Source organism: Gadus chalcogrammus, chromosome 3 (assembly GCF_026213295.1).
Source record: "Gadus chalcogrammus isolate NIFS_2021 chromosome 3, NIFS_Gcha_1.0, whole genome shotgun sequence".
NCBI classification, from domain to species: domain Eukaryota; kingdom Metazoa; phylum Chordata; class Actinopteri; order Gadiformes; family Gadidae; genus Gadus; species Gadus chalcogrammus.
This window is the reverse complement of record NC_079414.1, coordinates 22,677,294-22,702,684: the sequence shown is the minus strand read 5'-3', so window position 1 is coordinate 22,702,684 and position 25,391 is coordinate 22,677,294. Positions and strand designations below refer to the sequence as shown.

Sequence of the window (25,391 nt, the reverse complement as noted above, 5' to 3'; positions counted from 1 at the left end):
TCAATTTTATTTGTATAGCCCTTAATCACCATTACAGTCTCAAAGGGCTTAACAGGCCAAATATTTGTGACACCCCCCTTTACCCATGCCCCCACACGGGCAAGAAAAAACTCCCTTGAATCAGCAAAGAAGAAATCTTGAGAAGAAATTCAGTGTAGGGGATCCCTTCTTCCAGGGATGGTCAGGAGTGCAATGGGTGCCACAATTGACATACAGGTAAATACATGCACATCATATTAAAATGGTGATGCGGTTCTGGCCGGTTATCCATGAGGAGAGTCCAGGCATCCAGTCCAGTACCCGCAACACGCTAGAACAGACAGAACCTCCAACTTTCTTTCTCTCCTTATTGTTATTAAATAGAGCGATAGGTTTAAGCTCTGTTACATGGTCCAACTTGCTCAATAGGGCAGATAAGGTCCCATTCATAAGATGGTATCATGGGATGTATTTTACCAATGTGTCCTGCAATCTAAGGAGAATGGAAAGTGTGTTGCACTAAATGTCTGCAGTCAGAAAGGGCCCATTAACACCCCTTTACTGTGGTTTTATCTCGGTTCCTTGCCATTAAAGATATATTCCGTGTGCACAAAAGATGGACATTGATTATGTTTACTCATGTCCTTCAAATTAACCCTGCAAGTAAGGAGACACATGCGGATCAATGTTTCTGATAAAAGCCCCTCGGATTCTGCAGCTAGAAACCTCTACAGTGACTGCCAGCGTGGTCATTTCTTTCATTCGCTGCATGTACAGCCAATCTGCTCTAGTTTTTTCTCCCAATTAACTTTCTGCCTAACAGCGTCTGAAGCCCTTCTCCTATTAATGTGTCCAGCCAAAAATATACCTGGCTCACTGACCTGGCTCTGCATCACTTCCTTTGCGGCCTAGCTTGGCATCTCGGTTCCAGGCAACTCTTATTTGGAAATGGATTAAATGTCAGTGGTCGCGAAGGCCAGATAAAACGATTGTCACCCACCTAGATCATTTTTCCCCAATTGTTCCACAGAGGGGGCATTCAGAGGCGATAACAATCTGTTAAATAATATACCCTAAGCGCTTTCAACATCCAATGCTGTAGTGGAACTTAACTTGGCAGTAGTTGCATTTGCAATTGATGAGGCGTCACATGTAGCTTAATTGTCAGTCAAAGCTCGTAACAATTGCCGGCGACTGACACAGCTGTCTGCGTACATTTGGAAGCAGGCGTACTCTGCATCCCCGAGGGACAGTGCTTGATCATCTAATTAAAGTGGCTTTGAGACAAGGTCGCGACCCGCGTTGATTGCAATTTCTGCTTCTTCAGAACGCCTTCTTGTTAACCAGCACCATGACATTGTTGCTTCCAAGCTTGTGTATAGCTGGCTGCTGATTATCCACTAACAGGATACACCTGCTGTCTACGTCCAACTTTAAATCTGTGTGTCCTCTCATTAAGGACAGGTTCCACGCAAAATAATTTGATGCACAATGTTGTTTCGCAAATTGCAATGTGCACCAGTGAATGAATTATAGGATGAGAGATAAAAGGAGTATGAATTGACCAAGACTGTGGTCAGCGGCGCTGCGTCGAGGCTGAAAACATCTCGTCCTGCGCGGTGTTTGTCTACTGAGTGCGCCGAGGGCGTGCAGGTCGAGCTCAGGGTTGGCTGTCTCAATCAGAGTCGTGTCTCATCACGGCTAACAACATGCAAATGGTGGGAATAGGGAGCGTGTGATTCTGAAAGGGTACAAAGAGCGAGGGAGAGTGAGAGATGTAAGGAGACGTAAGAGCTTGGTAATTAACTCCCTCCGTCTGCCCTTAGAGGCAGTCCCGTGGGTGGGATGGACTCTATAAAGTCAGAGTCTTTCCTCGGATTGCTCGACCTGCTGAGTCTCCCAACTGGTGGAAATTAGGCACAATCAATGACGCTGAGTTCTCGTCCATAAAGCTCAGAAAGATCAAATTACTGGCTAGTAGGAGTGTCCCTATTCCTTTGGTCACAAGCTATGGTTATTAAGGCTTTTTTTCCTGAACGTTAATAATGTCTAGGGTATCTCAAGTGCGAAAATGAATTCATTAATTCTAACTTGTTTCACTCGCTCTACTTGTCTAAAAATATAGCTGCTGCGCGGCACTGAGACATTATGAAGTGAGATATTTTTTTGTATCTCACTTCATAATGATCTGCGAATGCGGACCTTCAATAATTAACAGCAGCACTGCAGAAAAAAACTATTAGGAGTTAACCATTAAGCCTTTCAGCTGTCAACATCCAACAAAATAATATATTTAACATTTAACCCATCCAACCGTTATATCATTTATCGCTAGCCTTGGAACAGAACGAATCTGCAAGCACACGTTTTATTTATTATACCAGGCCTCCTGTTCGGACAGAGTTCCTGCAGACCCGGCCAATCACAATCGTCTGTCTAATGTGGGGCGGGTTTTACATGATAGTGTGCTCCCATAGGCAGCAACCCAGGGGAGAGCACCTATGAGGCCTTTTCACAAACAACCAAGATGGCTGTCGCTGATGTGTCACGTTCGTCTCTCTGATTGGTTGTGGGTTCTATCCAATTGCGTCCGGAGCATTTTGGTAGTAGCCCGTTGACAATGAAACAAACAGCATTTGCTAATTGGTCTGGGGATGTCAGGCTAATTCATCGCTATAATAATTACATTTGTTTGGTTTCTAGCAATTGCATCCCTTGTCGCCGACCAGTCAGTCCTGCATTTATTCGTTGTGGGTCAGATGAGGGGTCTGACTGTTTAAACAAAATAGAAAATGGAAGGGGATGATTGTGTTGTTTTTTTTCTGCTTTTTTGTCTCTTCAAAATAAAACACTTAAAATGAACCGACGCTGGCTTTTCGGTTGTTCTTCACATAGTTAGTGGCTCACCTGGTGATATGTTGTCCCTTAGCGTCTAAGCGTCTTAGAGTACCATATTAAGCGCTATATAAATTTCATTTATTATTATTATTATTATTAATAATCAGGAATTAGTCTTTTTTTTAATTATCTCTGGATCAGGTTGATCAACTACAATTTTGCTTTGAAAAGTTGGCATCAAAGTAAAATTGATTACCTGTTCCTGTATACCAAAAGATGGGATTTCCAACCCGGATCATTGTGATCCAGATTAAACATCACACAAAGCCTATTGTAAATGCTGACATGTCAGAGCTCTCTTTGAGTGTGTGGGGTGATGCTTTATCCTTTGTGCATTGATTGATAAATGCACCCTGGGTGTGCAGCCCCGCTCAGCCCCAGAGTCGAATCCGTCTGACTGTGGCTTGGTTGAGGCTGCCTGAACCAGCCTCAACCACACACAGAACACACTCCGCGTACCCCCCCACCCAACACCAAATCGAAGCCTGCCTAGTGCCTACTCATACAGATCAATAACACACACTATAAACTGGACTCTAAAACAGGGTTGCCATATCTAAAACAAAACAACAAAACCCTGGAGACCCCGGAGGTCTGGGCTGCTGCCCTGGTTGTCGTTGGGTCTGGCCTTTGCAGGGCTGTCTGGCCGGGCTGGGAGGAGACCTGACAGCTGGGCCGCGCTGGTAGCTCCACAGCCCGCGGAAGGGCCGCCCTTCGACCAGGGCGACAGGGCATCTCCCTCCCTCACGGAGCATTCGGGCCATGGGCTGCCGTGCTGGCTGGCTGGCTGGCTGGCAGAGGTGCAGCTCGGGGCCGCTGGGGGCCAGATCCAGGGCTGCTGGCTGGAGGCGGCTGCCCGGGGCTGTGGCCGGTGGTGGCTCCGCTGGGCACCACCGGCCACAGTCACGGACGTCGGTGTTGTCGGGGAAGAGGCTTGTGCTGGTGCTCCGGTGAGTCTCCTGCCAGCTCAGGCCTGAGGGCCTCTTTGACCTGGGAAGGGACAGTGAAGCGGGGGCTCCTCTGAGGGCCAGGACACAGGGGTGAACGTAAAGACTGTTTATAGTGGGAGAGATGTCACACTCGGAGCAAATGGAAAAACGCTAACATGTCAGTGCTCAACTTGAGTGTGTGTGGTGTGCATTGAATGCAACCAGGGTGTGCACCCTCCCCCAGCGTCTAATCAGTCTGACCCGAGCCAGCTGAGCCTGCTCCAACCAGCCATCGTCCACACACACTCCACGACAATATTCAAATATTGTTCAACAATTGTTGTTTTGACAGATTTATGGTGATGGCAAGATGTCACAGATTGTAATAAGACAAACAAACAAAAAAAGTTAAGTGTTGTGTATATTTGACACTTTAAAATACAAAAATCTCCCTCAGGTTTATGAGGAAGAAACAGAGATTACACAATTTACCCAAGAGTATTACTGTCTCACGTGATTGAATAAGCAAAATGTGATAAAAGCAAACCCCCCTTCATGCCCTGCGGGACACACACACACACACACACACACACACACACACACACACACACACACACACACACAAACCCCAAATAATTTCCTTATTTTTTCGGGGTGCTGGCTGGTGGGTGGTGGCAGGGGTTTCATCCATCTTAGCATTCTGCATTTCATATTTGTTTGTGCTTCCTTTCTTCTGCCTTAGGAAGCCATAATTGTTGTTTGTCTATGCATGTTTGGGGATTTCAATCCGTATTTTCTCCACCTCAGCCAAGAACACTTATACCAACAGAAGGGGCGGATAGGCACGGCTTCAGTCGGTACATAAGTGACATGCGCTCTCTCCCCACCCATTACATTAACCCTAACCCTCGCCTTCACAATGTTTAAGGAGGTGTGTATTTACGTTGAAGATGGATGCATTCACCGCTCAGTGTTTTTCAGATGCATCGTAAGGCCTAACCACAGGTAGCGGTTAAGCATTTGGCTCGAGGATGCTTACAGGTAGAGCGGAAGACTTTGGCAATCAAAGGCACTGTCTGTCGATCGGCACACGCTGGCAACCGCATTGAAGACGACATGAAGCGATGACACACTTCCTTCCTCCTACCTGCTATTTCATCTGTCGACAGACCCCACCCAAAGAGCCTCATTCGTCCCCCCACGTCCCTGCGATTAGCCAAGGGAGAGAGAGGGGCTTACGAGGGGCCGTGCTGGGCTGTAACCTGGTCTCAGCTCCGGGTTCATGGTGACAGTAACGGGGAGAGAAGCCCTGCAGGCTGGCTGGCTTGGCATGGCCGGCCATGGAGCATATGCACTTTCCAGGGGGAACCCATCTGACACGGAGGTTTCGCTGATGACCACCCACGTTAGCCTCCATATGCGGTCGCCAGAAGGGCCTGTGTGCGCCCGCCGGCCCTCCGACGATGAGGCCATCGCGCAGCGTGCGTGGAGGGCAGCGTGCGTGGAAGGCAGCTTTCCCCGGACTCGAAATGCTCTCATCTGGGGAGCCAGCCGATGAGAGCATCGTGGTCAAGGAAGGCCCGGGCACAAAAGTCACTTACCACACACATACATTTATATCTATATATGCATATATTTATATATAATTATGCATGCACAAACACAAAACATTAGAATAGCTATTGTGCGTTACAGAGAGATCCACAGATGGGGAGAGCGAGAAAGAGAGAAAGAGTTTAACTATTGCTTCACACCTTTGTATTACACACATCCTCACTTTGAAAACACATTCTCACACACACACACATTAAATCCTCACACTAGGTGTGGTGTGAATGGAATATTGAAAATATAATAAATATAAAATAAATAAATATATTTCTCACACGTAGAGAGAGAGAGAGAGAGAGGAGAGAGGAGGTAGAGAGGAGAGGAGAGAGAGAGAGAGAGAGAGAGAGAAGAGAGAGAGAGAGAGAGAGAGAGAGAGAGAGAGAGAGAGAGAGAGAGAGAGATGAGAGAGAGAGAGAGAGAGAGAGAGAGAGAGAGAGAGAGAGAGAGAGAGAACGAACAAGTGTGAGCACAGGAGACAGACAGGCAGACCTGAAACAGAGAGACCCGGCGAGCGATGCTGTGTGAGTGTGTGTGTGTGTGTGGGGGGGGGGGGGGGGGGGGGAGGAGAATTCTGGCCCCAGCTGGGCAGCTTAACGGTCCTGTCGGGTCATTAGCATGCATAGGTCTGCCCGGACATTTAAGGTTATTCATCCCCTGGTTAATTCTCCCGATGCCCAAAATGCTAAGCCACTTCCTGAACACCCTTAATCAATGGCCCTTTACTAGTCACTGTTGTGGGCTGTTGATGTTGTTCAACAACAGCCATGCACACACCCACGCAAACACACACAAATGCACATACATAACAACGCACGCACAGTGCACGAAACAGCCCACGGTCCTGCCATCCACATGTTGGCTGGGATAGATCTGGTGTTATGGGACCGCAGATGTTAGAGCATACTTAATAAGGGTTGATCACGGGAGCCCCAACCTCGCCCTGTAATTCCACTACCCAAGGTGCATCTGTTCTGCTTGTACTCACAGGAACCCCATGCTGGCAACTTTGTTGCACAAAGTCACACGAGTCATGTGGTTAAAACAACAGGCTCCAGCAGCAGCAGCAGCCACCACGCACACACACAGACACGGAGTGACACACACACAGACACACAAACACACAGACACAAATACACACAGAGACACACAAACACACACACACGCAAACACGCACACATACTCAATCAAACACACACACGCACACACACATACACACACTCATCCACACACACACACGCACGCACACACACACACACACACACTCATCCACACACTCTGAGCTAGGCAGGGCGAGGAGAAAAAGTTGCTGGTGCACAGCATGGCGTAACACTTAAGAGGCGCACACAGTACCAACCACAGTTATTTATTTTGACTTAACACAGTGGCATTCATGTATATATACATGTGTTCCTTCCTCTGCATTGAGCATGACATGCTCCAGAGCAGAGAAGCGTTAAGATAAAGGGCGTGCGTGGTGCATGCTTGATGCCAGTATATACGAGCACACACATGTTTGTCGTGATGGCACAACTGTTGGGATGAGGTCCGTTTCTTGCCAGTCATCGCGTAGACCATCGCCCCTGTCTTCCTTGCGCCGTATCGACCCGAAACACACGGACACATTCAGTTCCCATTCGTATATGTGAGTACATATGTGTGCACTACTCGGCTGAATTAACAGCAGTCGTCCGTGACGGATCTACACCGTCGTTGGGCCACTCTACATTTCTGAGGGGTATGCGATTCAGAAACACGGTCACGACAATGTAAATAGATTGCCAGCGACTTCAGGCGTGCTGCTTAACTTCTTTACTGCTCCAGGCAGAGTTTGACAACCCCTTCATTTCCCGGGGGAGGTTGAATAACCCAGTTTTGCAGTGCACCGTGAGAGTGTTAAATAAATAAACATTATTAACAGCAAGCTAGACTTTGCAGTGAACATACAGCGTGTCAGAAATAGGAAGGGGTTGTTAGCCTGCGGTAAAACGGGTCTATTTTGTTCTTAAAGCAGCAGTGGAGAAGGTATAAATACCAGTATGACCGTGTGCTGTACTGTGATACAAATATTATCAAAGGGGAGAAACAGATATTTCCACAATGTTTTCTTTGTGTCGTCTATCAATGAAGGGAAGTTCAGCGTTTGAGCGGGCCTTTTGTTTTTTCTTGTCCTCCGCAGGTGATTCTGATGCTAACCAAGTTGTTTGACTTCAACCTGAACAGCGTGACGGAGAGTTCATTGTGGAGGTAGGCAAATCTTCGTCATCTTCGTCTTCATCAGCTCACCACATCCATTCAAATCTTTGGAAAAATGGTCAAACACATTTCGGGCAACTATTGGCTGTAATTAGATACAAATGCGTGGTGTTCATGTAGAAGTTATTCAGGTTCATCAATCATTCATCAGAATATATGCAACAGGTGTATCAAATTAAAACTTGTCTGAGGTGAAGGTGTTTTCTACCAGTTACTGCCAGTCTTGATAAGGAATGGAATAGATTACTGAAAATATCTTCTCTTCAACAATTTCAGTGTGAGACTGTATCAGGGTTGCTCCCAAATATTGATTCATAATGAATTGATACATGAATATTAATGATACATATTAATAATTCAAACTGATCCAATAAACAGCTTTATAATTCTTCTATTTCTTCTATAACTTTATTCTTTTTCGTAGTTTTTCCTTCAATACATCACTTTTCAGGACATTTTATCATTATTTTAATAAAACAAAAACGATGTGCTTTGCCAAAATGACGTACTGTATCCCTGACACTTGAATGTGCGAGATTTTGGAACATAGTCCAAAACTTTAATGAATTTGACAAACGCCCAAATAAGTACTTAAGGATGCAGTGGCCATTACAGAAATGCAGTTTTTTTTAATATATGTGATTTCCCTTGAGTGAAATGTTTCAGCGGTAGACCTCCGACTCTTGATAGAGGGGAAGAGCTGCCATGACCTCATGTCCATTATGTCCGTTTTTTTGTTCGAGAGAGAATCCTGTACAATGTTCTCAGTAAGAGCTACCTATAGCTGCTAATGCCCATTCAGAGCATTGGTAAATGTACCATTTTATGTGTGCACACACAAAAGAGCCCAACTCTACTTGCAGCTTTTGTGATACCACATTAGCCTGTTAATGGTGCCTTTGTTGATGGCGAACGTTGGTGCTTGGCCATTACGGATTCACAACACAACTTCTCTCATCCGAGTGCCTAAGTGTAATGCCACTGTATAGAGCTATTGCTACCGAATTAGTGGCATGGATGCCAGGGTCAGAAGCGCCAAACCAGTGCAACGTCTAGACTGTGAAGATGTTGATGGTGTTGAACACAAAGTACAGCAGTATGATGTGGAAGATGATTCATAATCACATGTGTAAACTACACTATATTAACATTATAAAATACAATAATTAAAACGTTTTTTTTCCACATGACACAATTGATTCAAAACGTCCATGGTGTCACTCGGACCGTGCATCGTGTTAGATGGACCATGCATTAAAAAACAACCGTTCATAATTCATGCATGGATGGCTTTCTGCCCCATAGCTCCCAGTTGTTTTGCTTTCGCTCATAAAACATAGCATTGAATAAACATCTTAACTGTAGCACTCATACCCTCAACAGTCCTGCAATCCTGTTTATGCATCCTATTTTGAAGATGTTTTAGAAGCAGCCAATGCCACGACGAGGATTCTTAGCATGGCTGTCACAAGGAAGCAGACCCCCAACCCTGGCAGGGTCTGTAAAGCGCTTGACGATTGTGGCCTGACATTCACCCATTCATACATAGTACACTCATTCACACACCGACGGCTATGTCAGCCATGCAAGCGCGTCGGGAATAGTTAGGGTTAGGTGTCTTGCTCAGGGACACCTTGACGCTCAAACTAACAACCTTCCGTTTAAAAAGACAACCCCCACCACCTCCTCCTAAGCCACTGCCACCCTTTTGCTGATATCTGCTTGGGGAATTATTTCATCCATCCAAGGGAAAAGAAAAGTTGAGCACGTTTCCCGTTCATTTCTTATTTTCAGTAATCCTTTCTAACCATATGGCGTAGCATAGTTATTAGCTCATTGAATCCGCCTCATTGATTCAATAATTAATGTAGATGTATACAAGTAGGGGTCACACTGTAGCCTGAAGCTGGTACCAGTTGCCTGCCAGCAGGAAGGCCCATGGTTCCAAGCGGCCCCGGGGCCATCCACATGAAGCCTGCTTGTTCTCCACAGGTTCCTGGGGGGTTCCTCTGCTAACAAGACAGGCATGGGTTGATTTTTCATCAGGGCAATGCAGATGCGCAGCTGTTTCTATAGGGGCCCACCCTTGGGTCAATTAGAAATACAGAAAAGGATTTTATAACAGGACTGAAGATATCTGTCGGCTCAGTGTTTTTTTTCTCCCAGCTTGTACGCCACAAGCTGAAAATGGAAACCGCAAAGAAAAAATATATCCCAGTGTTCTTGAACAAGGGGCTGCCCTTAAAGCTATAATGTTCTGCAACTATTCTGTGGCTGTAGAGAAAGCTTTGCTGTTAGAGAAGGCTGTGCTGTACAAAATAACCGGTCCATGTCTGGGTTTATGTATTCAACACCTGTTTTTCTGTTTCAAGATAATCACAGGTTTTACCATTGTTCAAAATACAGATAATTTATGGAGAACAGGATGTATTCCTGACGTAAGCCATCAGGGGAGATTACATTTTCTGATACATTTGTATACCTAATATAGTTTTCCATTATTTTTTCATGAACTTTTTCACTAAGTGCATGCTTAATAGCCCCACTAGCGTTATACATGGTGAGAATGAGCATTCAAATCGACATTCCTATCAAATAGATGTGTTAATGTCACTTCCAGCAAAACGGCTGAAATGTAAAAGGCATTTGAACGTATTCATCCTGCTGAACAGAATAACAAATATCTTTCTATTTCTTTCTAACAGACACTGAAACTTAAAATACATCCGGCCCAAATCAACAGTGAAATAGCATTAAAAAAATGCTAAAATATTAAAATATCGACTGGGCCAGCAGGCTTCCACAGAGAGCCATGTTGCATTCACGATAATGCTGTGTGTCGAATCACCGGCAAGCTCTTGCGCAGGGAGTTTTAGGAATGGAAGTCTGCCACAGAACCTGAGGGCAGCCGTACGAAGGACGGGGATTGCAGATGTGGAAGGGCGGGGCACATTAGTCTGCGCTCACAAGATATACGGCCCAAACCCCGCAGAAGCGTTCATAAATTCATCTGAAACACTCTGCAAAGCGGCAATCCATCTGGTGTCTCAAAGTTTTTAAGTACTGTTGGCGTTTGCGCCTTCGCTAATGCAGTCTCTGACCTCGTGTTAACTATCGCAGGAAGGCAGCCGGCTTTCCCAGAGACCTTGATTTATGAAGTAACGACAAATAATGTCGCTCCGTCTCCGACTAACAATGAACGGCTCTTCGCCCGTCCAAGAGAGTCTAATTCTAACTCCTACATGAACACGAAACGTAATAACTCATGTTCATTCCTCTCCTACAAGCGATGGCGCGAAACTGTTCCGCAGTCTCAGAGGGGCACGCACGGGGTCTTCAGCGGGTCTTGGAGGGGAAAGGCATGTTGCGTGGGCACGGGTTCATACGACCACAGAGTTGGGGGGCAGTTCCATTACTGCAGGGGGTCCCAAGTGCCCCATAGATCCCCCTTTAATGACACCACACTATCTTTGCGAGTACCCTCATATAATGTTTCATTAACTTGACCATATTTATTCCAACACCTGCCCCCTCCTCCCCCCCAGCCCCCCGTGGCGCCTAAGGCCACCGAGTCGATCCGGTCACAGCGTGCTGCGGTCAGAGCTTCTCCGCCCACACACACACGGGCCGTCCGCCAGCCTCCACCAGCCCTGTGCCTGAATAACAAAGACGCAGAAAAACATTAAGTGGCGTGATTCACTTTGAGTCGTTGTCCTTGAGAGGCTGTCACTTGTTTCTCTGCTGAAAGTTACTTTCATCTTCCCTCGCGTTGGTGTGGGTGGCGTCGTGGTTTTAATTGGATCATGTTGTAGGGAGTTGCCATAACACTAAAAAAAGCAGTAATCTGTGCATAAATCAAACTGCCTGGTGATGGTGATTGTGCGTGCGTGTGTGTGTGTGTGTGTGTGTGTGTGTGTGTGTGTGTGTGTGTGTGTGTGTGTGTGTGTGTGTGTGTGTGTGTGTGTGTGTGTGTGTGTGTGTGTGTGTGTGTGTGCGTGTGGTGGGGGTACAGCACATCAATGAGAGGCGGTTCAATGCCCTGACGATGTCATTGTCCCTCTTCCGTCCAGAGTGTCGATGGCTTTGATCGATGACCGCCAGAGGGATTTGGCGTGAGTTCACCTAATAGCAGGGCATTTCATCGCCATGAAACCAGCCCATAATAAATCTCAGAAGGGTTGACAAATGCACTGCTGACACTTTTTTTACTCTTTTTATATTTCCTGTCTGGCTTTTCAAACTCAAAGCCCAGATAGAGATATGGGATCAAGACAAAAGCGGGAGCTTTTTTTTAGTTTCAAGCAAGGAGCCAAACACTAGGATTTCATAGTCGCATGGGGAGGAAATAAAAATCACATCAATCAATCATTTGTCAGTGATTGCGATATTTGATGTGACAGAGAGCATTCTTACGTGCTTCATTTCGAAGCGCCACAATATTTTAGACACAAAAGAATAGCTCTTTGAGCCACCCACATGCCTTTGAAATAATAAACCCAAAACCAAGATTCAATAGATTCTTCGCTTAAGGTTTATCCCCTGTGTTCCTCAGAGACGTCCCCAAAAAGTTTAAGAAATCAATTTGGCTCTTCAATGCTCATCAAAATCACTTCGAAAGCCTCAATAAAAAAGATTTTCCAGAGAGACCGATAATGACCTGTGTAGCTCTAGGGAGACACCAAATAAATACATAAATAAACGTACCTTTCTACCTACATATTAGCTACTCATCCCGATTTTCTTTTGTTTTTAAGAAGAAGATTTTGATGTTCATGGTTGCATCATTACATAAACAACACTGACTTAAATGTAAACACTTAAAATGAACACAACCTTTTAAGTGAAACTGAAACCACAGTTCTGGCTGGAATTCCAACACTATGAGATTTTAACAAAACACGTTTTAGGCTGATAGTTCTAGGAAGGAGGGGGGTGTATTACCACCCACGGCAACTTGATGATGCTCAATTGGAAAGCCATCGGGGTTATTATATGTGCGGTTCAATGAGCGATGTTACATAATGAGTGGCGTTATACTATAGGTGTCCGGAAGCCTAACCCTCTCTTTGAAACTATCATAAAAATCAACGGCTGTCCGGAAAGAGCTTCACAGCTCCGCGCATCCACACTTCCACAAACACCGTGGCTACACTATAAGACTATAAGTCAGAGAAGACTATAAGTCAGAGAAGACTATAAGTCAGAGAAGCTTATCCCTCTCTCGGATGCTGCAGTCAACAGCTGCCCAGACAGAGTGCTACACGTCCACACACACCTCGCCACCAGTGTCCCGCCTGCATCCCGCCTGCATCCAGAAGGACACCAAAGAGTATATTAAAATAAACTCCAGCATCGCGATAAGACGGTTACCTGAGTTTGAAACAAAGTTGAATGTTCACATTATATAAGACCTGAGATTGGCAAACACAGGATTTTACACCTGTTTTCTCTAAAATACAGTCTTATTTTCGTAACAGTGACAAAAGCGCATTGATTATTATGTTCATAATTATATTATACATATACCGGTAACCATGTTTTACCGGTTTTAACGGTTTTGGGTTCACCGGCCCTCTAAGATGAAACATCCTTATTATTTTGGACGAATATATTCGACATTTACATTTTACCTCACCTTACAAGGCACCTATCTGAACATATAAAAATATATCTGAAAATCAACCACCGTTGTCTAATCAAAACTATTGTACTAAAGCACAACAAATATAACTGTGTAAGAAATTCTCCCGATAAAGTTAACAAACAAAAGAAGGAAGGCGTAGAACTGCAAACCGTGTGAAGTTATCACCGGGCTGTCTGGGTGCTCTGCTGTTTATGGGGATGTTTATTGCGTCTTCATGGCTCTTGTGGCCAACTGTAAAGTTGGCTCCCCTTGCCACAGGCACACGGAAGCAGCGGGACACACTGATGTTAGAACATGAAATGTCAAAGCAAGGACACAGGGCATCTGTCTTTGAAGAGATGTGTAGGGGAAGTTTGTTTTCTGTGCATTTTTCTCTGTGTGTTTTTTTGTGTGTGTGCGTGTGTCTCTGTGTCTGTTCATGCTCACATAATCATTATCGCAATACAATGTGTTCAAATAATTATGAGCTGCATAATAATGTGGACCATATCATTTATAGACACCCACTATCTTGGGTGTCTACAAACACTATCTTTACCTTTATCTTCTTGTTTTGTTAGGCCATACACATCTTGTCCCTGCAACCTGTCAACATCATAATGCTTTTGTTTCTTCAGTGTTTATACCTTGCGACACACACACACACACACACACACACACACCACACACACAACACACACAACACACACACACACACACACACACCACACACACACACACACACACACACACACATTGAATTGATTGTTGTCTGTTTGAAACTTGATGTTGTTGACTGCATGCTGCGTCCCGAGGCCAAGGAACTGTAGGAAAATAGATGTTTTTTTCTCAATGACATTTTCCCTGGTTAAATATTGTCTCTCTAAAAACAAAAAGCATGCCTTGTGTGACCTCCCTCCTTACCTCTTCTGGGCTCTTACTGTGAGTAGGGCTGTTAATCAATTAATCAAGGGCAATTAATCGAATTTTGATCACGATTTTGAATATTTCCAAACTAATTTAATCAAGTTTAAATATTGTTTTTGTATATATTTTTTATTCATTAAATGCTTTGCATAAATTGCAGCTGGATACATATTTGTACATTATTTTCTATTTGAACATTTTCTATTTGAACATTTTGTGTGTTTTTTTGTTAGAGATGCTGAATCTTTTACTTTAGTTTTTATTTTATTCTATTTTATTTTATCCTATTTTTAATTGATCACTTATGTCCCTGCTTGTTTATATTGTGTTATATATATGTATATATATATATATATATATATATATCACTGTTAGTTCATTATTATTGTCTTAATGTATGCACCTTATTCACCGAGCCAAATTCCTGGCTGGTGTAAAACCCTTCTTGGCAATTAAATCCTTTCTGATTCTGATTCTGATTTCGTTAAATGCATCATATTTTCAAACTCAAAAATAATCATTTGAATAATCGTGATTCCAATTTTGACCAAAATATCGCTATTATGATTTTTTTCCATAATCTGCCAGCCTTAACTGGGAGTTCTGGTGCTTGCCTTCCCAGGTCCACCGACTATGGGGCCACTTACCAGAAGCTCAACGACAAAGTGGGGCCCAAGACCATCCTCAGCTACTTGTACGTCAGCCCCAACAACAAGCGCAAGGTAATCCTCACTGTCTAATCCAGTCTTTTTTCATTTGTTTGTGTTTCCTTCCTAATGGTGCTCCTGGCTCCGTTTGATGCCTTGCCAATATCTGCTATTAGGTACATCGCTCATTGCTATGAAGTGCTGGCCAGGTTGTGGAAAACAACATTAACATGGGCAGTTGTGTGATGGCGTGTTACCTCACACAGGGACGCGTGCCCGCACAGCCGAAATCAGAGTCAATTATGACGAGATAGCTTATTTGGACTAACATGGAATGGGTTCTTGGCTTCTCATAGGCCCTTAATGTGCAGTCAACAGAAAACCCCAGACTGGGTTAGTAGTTATTGTTTAAAGTGAAGGCCCCCATGCAACGCTGTTTACCGGAATATTCTGCTTTGGATTCAACTGCAAACCCAACAGTGGGAGAAATCAAATCGTTGAAAACGTTTAATGCGTTTATTTCAGGGCACCTTTCAAAATCTCTCAAGGTCGCCCTACAGTTAAGACGAGAAAATACAAAACATTAAATTGGCTGGTGGGTGGAGTTAAGTGAGACATGCCAGGCGAAACAGGTGAGATTTGATGGTGGAGAGACACGGCACGGATTGCACAGATGGATAATGGGAGAGGGGTTCCAGAGGCGAGGGCCATAGCAGTTGAATACTCTGAGCTCCATCGTTGGCCGAGGGAGTTGAGAGCAGGGAGGAGGATGAGGGTCGGAGAGTTCTTCTGCTTTAGTCATAACTTCAGAGAGAGGATCGTAAACGTCCTTGACTCTGTCAAGTTCCTGCTATTTTGGTTTGGTTAACGTAGTGCCGTTTTCAACACAAAACACGAGCAGATCAGGTTAAGGAACAAAGCTAAAACAGCCGATACACAACAGGGAAAAACACACGCCTGATAGCACACCGTCCTGCCTCAAAGAGCCATTGCCTTCCGGGTGGCACACAGAGAACAGACATAGCGGGAGAGGTTTGAGTGGGGCTGTTAGTGTGGAAAACGGATGAGCTACCGTGTTTTTAGCCGAGATAGCGATGCAGGAGGAGGTGATTTACAATCAGAGCAAACGGCCTTGGCTTCATCGTCGGTCGTAATAGGTCCCATCAAGTCCTCTAAAGTGTTTGTGTGAATCGGCTTGTCTGAATTGCTTTTACCCATTAGTGTTGGAGGGTGTTTTTCTTCTTCTTTGGATTCAATGAAAAAAGGGCATGAATGACACGCATCCAATATGTGTTTCGTCAGGGTCAAACATTCAACGGTTTCGCTGAGATACCTGCGACTAGCGTTGGCGTGCGCAGCACTAACTAAGTCGAACAAGAAAAGGCTGTTATCACGCTCTCTTTCCTCACTCACCCTTTAAAGAGATGCCTACCAGGATCATTGTCGCTGAGTTAATTATGATGTTAATTATGGACTAATGATGACGCTTCGCCCGCCCTCACTCCCCCATCACCTCCACCCCTCCCCTCTGATTCCACGAGGCGGATACTTCAAGTGGTGCTTATGCTGAGACCAGCACAGTTGCGTTTAAAAAGAGTTGGAGAGGACGAGATATGGCGGATTGCAAGGGAATTGCAAATGTCACCTCCCATGACACAACGAGCTAAATGCGGTAACGTTTGCTATTTTTTGTACTGTATTTATTGCACTCCATTTAATTATTCTATCACTTCAACGTAACATCTTGAAAATGAATTGCACCTGTGCACCTGCACCACAGAGAGTAAACTGCATTGAGGCTCTTGTGGCTGATGAGAGAGGGAGAGACAGTGGGCAAGGTAGAAAATGGAGAGGAAATAGTGCGAAAGTATGTATCTGCAGTTGTATCTCTGTGGGCTTGTTGCTGGCACTGCTGATCGACTCCCAGCCAATGACTCAGAATCTCCCCTAGCTCTGTAGGGGACCCTGAAACACACACACGCTCACACACACACAGACACACACACATACACATATAGATATACATACACACATGCACACGCATATACACAGAAACAAACTTGCACACACATGCACGTGTGCACACGCACACACACGCACGCACACACACCCATATACATACACATACACGTACACATACACACGCCTATACACAGAAGCATACTTGCACACACATGCACGTGCGCACACACACACACACACACCCACACACCCATAAACATGCACAAGTATACACACACACACACACACACACACACACACACACACACACACACACACACACACACACACACACACACTCCTTTAACGAGGCTGCCCCAGCACAGTGTGCAGAAGGAGAGCATGGCAGGATGAAGCACACCATTAGACATCCAGAAGGAGAAAAAAGAATCCCGGTGGTGGTGGTGGTGGTCCGAGCCGAGCACAAAGGCCCCCCCCCCTTCCCCCCACACAGCAGTGTCCAGATCAGCACGCCTGCTAATGGGACTCTTCCCAGCCCAGGGGCATCCGGCTCCACCGGTGAGCCGGACGGCCTCTTAGCAGACGCTGCCATCCAAGGTGACCCGCGGTGAGTTTTGTATTAGATGCATGGCGTTAATGAGCAGAGCTTTGGTGCAGCGAATGCTCACCGGGCGGGGGGCTACCTGCCGACTGCGGACATTGTGGGTTCGAACCTAGAACCCTCTAAACGTCGCTATTGTGTCCAGCCCTGGCCGTGTGGAAACAAAGGCGTACGGCCTGTACAACACCACTTCCTATATAGATTGTGCTAATGTGAGCATTAGCTCACAATCCCACATGCTAATGACGACGCGATCGATGTTTGTGTGTATTAATACTGTGCACAACAGCCACACAAAGTGCTTAACAAGGGAATCGAGTCGAGTCGATTAGCAAATTCAGTTTGAAACAGCGGTAAACAATCCGAATCATACTCAGGATGTGGATACATTCGTGTGAGGTATAATTAAATAAGAAGAAGAAGACGTGTTATTCAGCTTATTGATATCCAATGAAAAAGATTAATGTAGTTGACAGATACCAGGACAACCGGGTCGCATTCGGCATGAACACGGACACAGACACACAAACAAACATGAACTTGCACTTCAGTTACATCTGTCTCACATGAACTGACACACACACACACACACGCACACGCACACACGCACACACAGAAGATCGCTGTTGACCTTCTCCCATGCACTGACTGGCATGCAGAAAACATCAAGTAACTGACGCAAGGCGACAAGGGGTGTGTAGGTTAGTCATAATGGCTGTCACCCAGGGCAAGGGTCCGCGTGACAGCTACTGGTGGGATACAAAAGACCCCCTCTCTGGCTCTCTCTCCCTTTTCCTCTCTCTGGCTCTGGCCCTCCGTCTCTCTGTCTCTTTCTCTCTCTATCTCATGCTCTCTCTCTCTCTCCCACTATCTGTCTCCCTCTGCCTCTCTCTCTCTCTCCCACTCTGTCTCCCTCTGCCTCTCTCTCTCTCTCTCTCTCTCTCTCTCTCTCATACTCTCTCCACCTCTGTCTCTCTCCTTCTCTCGCTCTCTCTCTGTGTCTCTCTTTATCATTGTCTCTCCCCTCTCCAACCCTCTCTCTGGCTCCCTCTCTGTGTGTCTCTCTCCCTCTCTCTCTGTCACTTTATCTCACTCACAATCAATATGTCTCCCCCTTCCTGTCTTTATCACTTTTTCTCTCTCTCTCTCTCTCTCTCTCTCTCTCTCTCTCCTCTCACTCTCCTCTCTCCTCTCATACGTCACTCTCACTCCACTCTCATTCTCTCCTCTCTCTCTCACTCACCATCACTATGATCTCCTCTCTCTCGCTCTCTCTCTCCCCTCCTCTCTCCTCTCTCTCTCGTCATCTCTCTCTCCTCCCTCTCTCTCCGTCTCTCCCTCCCTCTCTCCTCTCTCTCTCTCTCATCCTCGTCCTCCTCCCCTCCCCTCTCTCTCTCTCTCTCTCTCTCTCTCTCTCTCTCTCTCTCTGCACTGCAGTGAGCATCAGGCCTCTGTGGCTGCCACGAATGCAAAGAGGCAAATTGCGAGGATGGGGAGGGTGGGTGCGACTGAGGAGAACAGAGAAGAATAAGAAGGAGAGAGAGAGAGAGGGAGAGAGGGAGAGAGAGTGAGGGGGAGAGAGGGAGAGGGGGAGAGAGGGTGAGGGGGAGAGACAAAGAGAAATAGCGAGATAGATAGTGAGACAGAGGGAGAGAGATAGTGAGAAAGAGGTGGTGAGAGAGAGATACTGAGAGAGAGACATAAGGAGAGAGATAGTGAGAGAGAGAAAGAGGGAGAGAGATAGAGAGGTAGAGAGAGAAAGAGGGAGAAAGATAGAGAGGTAGAGAGACATAAGGAGAGAGATGGTGAGAGAGAGAGAGAGAGAGAGAAAGAGGGATAGAGATAGTGAGGGTGAGACACACAGGGAGAGAGATAGGTAAAAAGAGAGCGAGGTAGAGAGATAGTGAGAGTTAGACAGAGGCCGAGATAGAGAGGGAGATATAGTGAGAGAGAGACACACAGGGAGGGAGATAGTGAGAGGGAGAGACATCGAGACAGCCAGAGAGAGACTTAAGGAGAGAGAGAGAGAGAGAGAGAGAGAGAGAGAGAGAGAGAGAGAGAGAGAGAGAGGCAGGTAGAGAACGAACGGTGGAAGAGGGATTCAGAGCAGTGGTATAGTGGGGCCAATCGAGGGACACCACTACACCGCCGGTGGAATTGGTGAGAGGTTTGTGTATGGAATAGGGATGGGTGGATGTGAAGGAGAGCATGCCGGCAGGGCACCCTTGAAAACCCTTTGTGGATGTGAAAAACAAAGCAAAATCACAGCCACGGCAATCAAATCAATTTTCATCTTCTGGCTTTTCTTTTTTTTTATTTGTCCTGTTTCTGTCGAGTGTAGGGGAGATGACACATCTCCGGGCCATATTAGTGGAAATGAGACAGGGTTTTAGTCTGAAATGTTGTGTGAGAGAGCAGATTATTACAGTAAATAACAGACAGAGAGAGCGAGAAGGGTGCCAGTTAAAAAAAAAACATGCCTTAATGTGCGGATCCGGCTGCAAATGGATATTATCTCTAATGGCTTCGCAGGAAAGGAATCAGCCTGGATCAGGAGTTGGCGGCTGGCTAGCCTCGTTGTTGCTGTTCTACATGTGTGTGGCTTCATAGACACATAAGTATGTGTGTGTATGTCTGTGTGTGCTGACTGTTTGCCTGCCTAAATGCGATCATGTGTGAGTGCGTACACGTGTGTGTGTTTGGGCGTGTAGGTGTGTATGTGCATGTGTGAGTGCATACACGTTTGTGTGGGTGTTTGTTTGAGTGCGTGCATGCCTGTTTGCCTGCCTACGTGTGTGTGTGTGTGTGTGTGTGTGTGTGTGTGTGTGTGTGTGTGTGTGTGTGTGTGTGTGTGTGCATACGTTTGCGTGTGTGTGTGTGTATGTGCGTGTTTAGCCTGCACTCTCGCACTTGCACGCACGTTCGTGTGCGTTCTGTTTGGAAAACAATTACAGCCTTGTCTGGCTTCGCCAGCAACAGCCGGCAGGTGGGCGGAATATGAATGCAGCGCCGATGAGATCTCTCTGACTGTCTAGGTTCAAAGCCTCTCGTTCATCGCCCGTGCATTCGGAGCTGGCTGCTGCCTTTAGAGTGAACTTTAATAATTTATAGCCCTCGAACTGTCCTCCAAATGGCAACGACAATGGCAGCGAGTGAAAAATTAAATTAAGCCAGCCATCCGGACGTGCTCAATCCCAGGAATAACACCTTTAATGCTGGTAATAGTGAAACCTGCAGTGTTAGTAGTGAATCATTTTGGTCTGTTTGCAAGTGGCGCGGTGAACACATTCTGCGTGGGAATCGACGGCAAACGAGCAGGAGCGTGTGATACGTTTTGTTTCTAAATAAATCGCAATGCATGGTGTTTGGTTTTGACTATAATTGCATTATGTCGTGTGGTTCTATATATATGTAGTCTCTATGACTCAGAGGCAACACGCGGAGAAGGCAGATTTCACAATATTATGTTACTTTATTTCCAACCATTCGCACTACTTTTGATCATGTTGTGTGCGTGTGTGTGTGCGTGTACGTCAGTGCACTCATGTGTTTGCGTGTGTGTGTGTGTCTGAGTGTGTGTGTGTGTGTGTGTGTGTGTGTGTGTGTGTGTGTGTGTGTGTGTGTGTGTGTGTGTGTGTGCATGCGTGCGTGAGGCAAGTGCTCTTTACTCCACAAGCCCTTCAAGCAGATATATGTCCGCTTTATGAGTCACAGTGAAAATAAAGCGACACACACACACACACACACACAGACACACACACACACATGCATGCCTGGTGGTTGTGACCCGAAACCACAGGCAGGCGGGTGGGCACAAGCGGGCGCAGCTCGCCATGGTGATTCTGGGTGGAGTGGTGGTGGTGGTGTTGGTAGATAGGATGGTGGAGGTGGTGGTGGCGTTGGTGGTGGTGGTGGTGGTGGTGCTCAAATGGGAGGAACAGAACATCTGTCAGCCCTAAGGCACCTTCTCCCCCTGGGTGGGTGGGAGCGAGGCCGAGAGAGAAGGGACAGGGAGGGGGGGGGGGGGGGTTGGATGGAGATTTGGAGACGAAGACGAGGAAAGACACGGGGAGGCACAGGGAACAGGCGGGGAGGCTGTTGAAATGAGGTGGCTTTGAAAAAATAATACGTATATATATATAAATTCCAGCGCTTGCACTTTTCGCAAAAATTCGTACGTGGCTGCGAAAGTGTGCTGCCGGCGTCAGACGCTTAACAGGATATATTTTTTGATATCATCAGAAGCGGGAGACGTTATGCGCAGGCCCTGGAATATCCTTACATCGGAAACAAGGCTAATCTGAAAGGCATCTGCTCTCTTTTCGACAACTCAACACCCGCCGAGCAAGCTAGAAACAATAAGGAGAAGTTTTCTAGCTGACTGCGAATTGTGTGTTATATATTGAAAATATACCGAGCCACAGCTAGCAAAGTATTGGGTGGAGGAATGTTTGACGATTTAGAATGATAATTACGATTTGACAGTCCTTTTAAGTACTTTATTCCTCATCTCAAAGTTTCACTACCTGTCTCTCTCACTTTCTCCTCTATCCTCTCTTACCTGATGTCTCTTTCTTTTGTGTTATCCAGTCTTGTTTCTATATTCTAAATTTTTCCCGTTGGCACAAACTCTTAATTGGCAACCCCTGTTATAGTGTCCAACCGGAGCAACTTTGACTGCATAAGTGACCCTATTGTTTCACTTTCGATATGATTTGGACAGCCGGCATAGAACAGTGACGTGTTTTTATGATATTCACTTTTACAAGCTCCGACATGAATCCATGCATCGCCATGGTCCCTAGCGAGAAACTTTTGGATCCTTTCCGATTAATCAAATAAGCCCATCCTTTGTTTTCCCATCTGCCATCATCGGAACGCCAAAAAAAACTATCGGCTCAAAGTTGATTCTTGGCCTCTCCCGCTACCATATTGACGTCTCTCTCCTGACTAGAACCGAGACCTGAACCCAATTACCGAGACGTACAAAGCTGAAATGCGGCTGAAATGTTTGTCAGTTTGGCAGTCTGATGGAAGAGCCAAAATGACCTGGAGTATTCAATTAGAGATGGCACTTCTGCCTAATAAGATGGATCCAAACAGTTGAAAGATGCTCAGCGATGGAGCAGAAAAGCCCTTGCGCAAAAACAGGTAGGAGCCCCCATGCGGAGAAGATGTTGTGTGTGATGATTGATCGGGTTGAACGGTTCTCCTGATTATTCATCAGTAAGCTTGTACTAATACATAACAGGAGTTTTCTGCAGACACCCACGTTTCATGAGCCAAGTTTTCCAACCTCCTTTAGCAATTTTTCTGGAAGCCGGAAGTGTCCTGGTTGAGAAATCAGCACATTTTATGTACATAATTAAATATTATATCTGTATTCCTCCCAGTTTCTAACTATTGTGTCAAACTTGTATTGTATTTTTTGTGAGTTGTTGAATCTTGGAGGAATACTGTTTGCTCTCAGCAGCGTCGTTGGCTGTCGTCCACGTAATCTTCCATCGTTGTCCTTGGTTGACTCGCGGCAGCTGGGTCCCCGTACGGAGGCGTCAGCCATGGCAAGCCGGGCTGAGACCTTTAGTCCCGGGTGCCAGGCGGGAGTTCACAGTGAACATCCATCACCTTCTCCACCTCAGCGCTCCCTAGCATGGCCTGTATCTCTTCCAAACAGCTTTAGCCATCAATTAGGAGGACCCCCCCCCCCCCCCCCCCCAAACACACGCAAACACACACACACACACACATACACACATATTGGTCTTACGCAGCCATGTTTTTATATCTTTTCATTGTTTTCGTTGGCAAACAAATACATAATTGTCTGCCCGGTTTCCACCCGGCCAAAGCACACCACATATGATCCACTACAACAGGTCAGGCAGTGGTCGAAAGTGTAAGCGTTGTATTATTTACTACTGAGGAATGTATCACTATCCAGCCACTTTTATCCATGTGGGTGAGTAATGCTCTAAGGTGCCTACGGGTACATGTGGGATCGAACCCAGAACGTAAAATCCCTGGACTACCAAGCTTCCGAAACATTATTTATTGAATGTTTGGCTTGGTTTGGTTCAAGAGGTTTACTGCGGAGGTGAGTGATCACCCAGAGTGCCACCCGGTTGGTAGGTGAGTTTTCTCTGAGACCTGATACCTACAGGTTTACCATAAGTCGTGATTCACTACCAACAAGCCACTGTCTGTTTGCAGCCGGGTAATTGACTTGCCACAGGGAATAAATCTCTGAGCCCTCTTTGTTCCACTTCCACATAGTCCCTTTTCCAGTCTGAACCCATTTAAACCCCTTGACAACAAGAGAGCCTGTATTTATTGCTGGGGTCTTGTGGCGTATTAGTCCCTGGATTTACAGAGTGGACTCACAGTCCAATCACTAAGTGACTGTACAAGACGAAAATGATGGCGCCGTTTTCATTAATACCAGAGTACGTGCCATGCACAGTGGAAGTTAACGCAAGAATCCCAACGTGCATATCTCAACGGTCCCTTTCCGCTGACACATTGACTTCATTAACACTCGTCTGTTTTTTGACCCCGCGATTTAATATCCCTACCAGTGTGCACACACTGTACATCGCCATGACAATGTCTGACATGTGAGTGCCATCTCCCCGTTTTCCACATCGGGAGTGAGGCGAAGAGACGTACAATCATCGTAGCAGCTTGAGCGCTCTCCCCTCTGAAAGCCCCCGCGATAACAAGAGTTCCATGATCACTGGAACTTCCTCACTTCCTCGTTAGTCTTATCCTGGCTCTTTGAATCCTCAAAGGGATGATGGTTGCGTGAAGATCCAATTAATTCTGTCCCAAATAATTCTTGACCAATTTTCTGCTCGCTAGCCTTTAAATCGTATATTTCCTGCCGCATGAAAATGCCCACTGTTCTGTTAAAACTTCTAATCTAAATATAAATGCATGGTTTAATATTCAGCTATGACCCCCTCCATCCCTTTCCCACCTCCATTAATAGAAATGAATGTAGGCTTCAATATTCAGCTGCAAACCCCCTCACCCCCCTTCCCTCTTGTTATACTCCAGGCCAAAGGCTCGGGGGGATTGAGTCCATCCCAGAGTAATATAGTTGTTAAGCAGAAAGACACCCTGAAGAAGAACAGCCAGCCCGTCTTGCACACACACACACGCACACACACACACACACACACTTGCAAACACACTTGAGCACACGCACACGCACACGCACACACACACACACACACACAAACTAAATGCGCACACACGCACACCATACGCACAGACACTTGCACACACGCACACACCCTCACAAAAACATACCCACACACAGATTGGAACAAATGGAGGCTCCCCAATGAAGAAGGTAAGAGAGATTAGAGTGTCTCGCTCACAAACCTCAGACACACCATTCCTGAGAGTCGCATCTTACTGCACCAGTTTTCTAGCACAGGTCAATGTTATATTTATTAAACATCCATGTTAACCTGCGACATTGTCCAATCATACTGAATATTAATTCTTCATTGAATTTATACTGCGCTTCTCGGGGCCCTCAATCGTGTCACGGGTCACAGAGAGAAGATGTCAAAGCCATTATCTGGCTACCAAGCGGCAGGGTTTCCTGAGCTGACCAAAAAAAAGTGGCAGGACCGATTTTCTGATGCGTTCGATGTAACGGCAGAAGCCAATCGCTGATATTTGTGTGTAGAGAAAGGAGTTAAAGTGTGGAAAGACATTGTGATGGATGAGATTGGAATGGAATAACCGTCATTTCTTTAGATGAAAAAAAAAAACTATGGAGACGCTGCAGCCAGCTCAGCGCCGCACACTTCTGTAGACCACCCAAACATTTTAGGACTACGTTTTATAAAAAAAAAAAAAAAACAGTTCATAGTTCATAGCAATAAATTGTCCTAATTTTATGTGGCTAAATGTTCTTTTTGGCCACATTATGTGTACACATCTAGTGA

At 45.8% G+C, this 25,391-nt stretch overlaps 1 protein-coding gene across 3 annotated transcripts in view; it reads left to right on the top strand.

The window, feature by feature from the left end:
• Positions 1-25,391, top strand: part of LOC130379764 (VPS10 domain-containing receptor SorCS1) — a 113,052-nt gene that overhangs the window by 36,674 nt on the left and 50,987 nt on the right. For all 3 annotated transcript variants that reach the window (XM_056586787.1, XM_056586785.1, XM_056586784.1), the window contains exons 2-3: positions 7,594-7,661; positions 14,843-14,942. In XM_056586787.1, the coding sequence (XP_056442762.1) occupies positions 7,594-7,661; positions 14,843-14,942 (168 nt within the window). The remainder of the gene's footprint in view (positions 1-7,593; positions 7,662-14,842; positions 14,943-25,391) is intronic.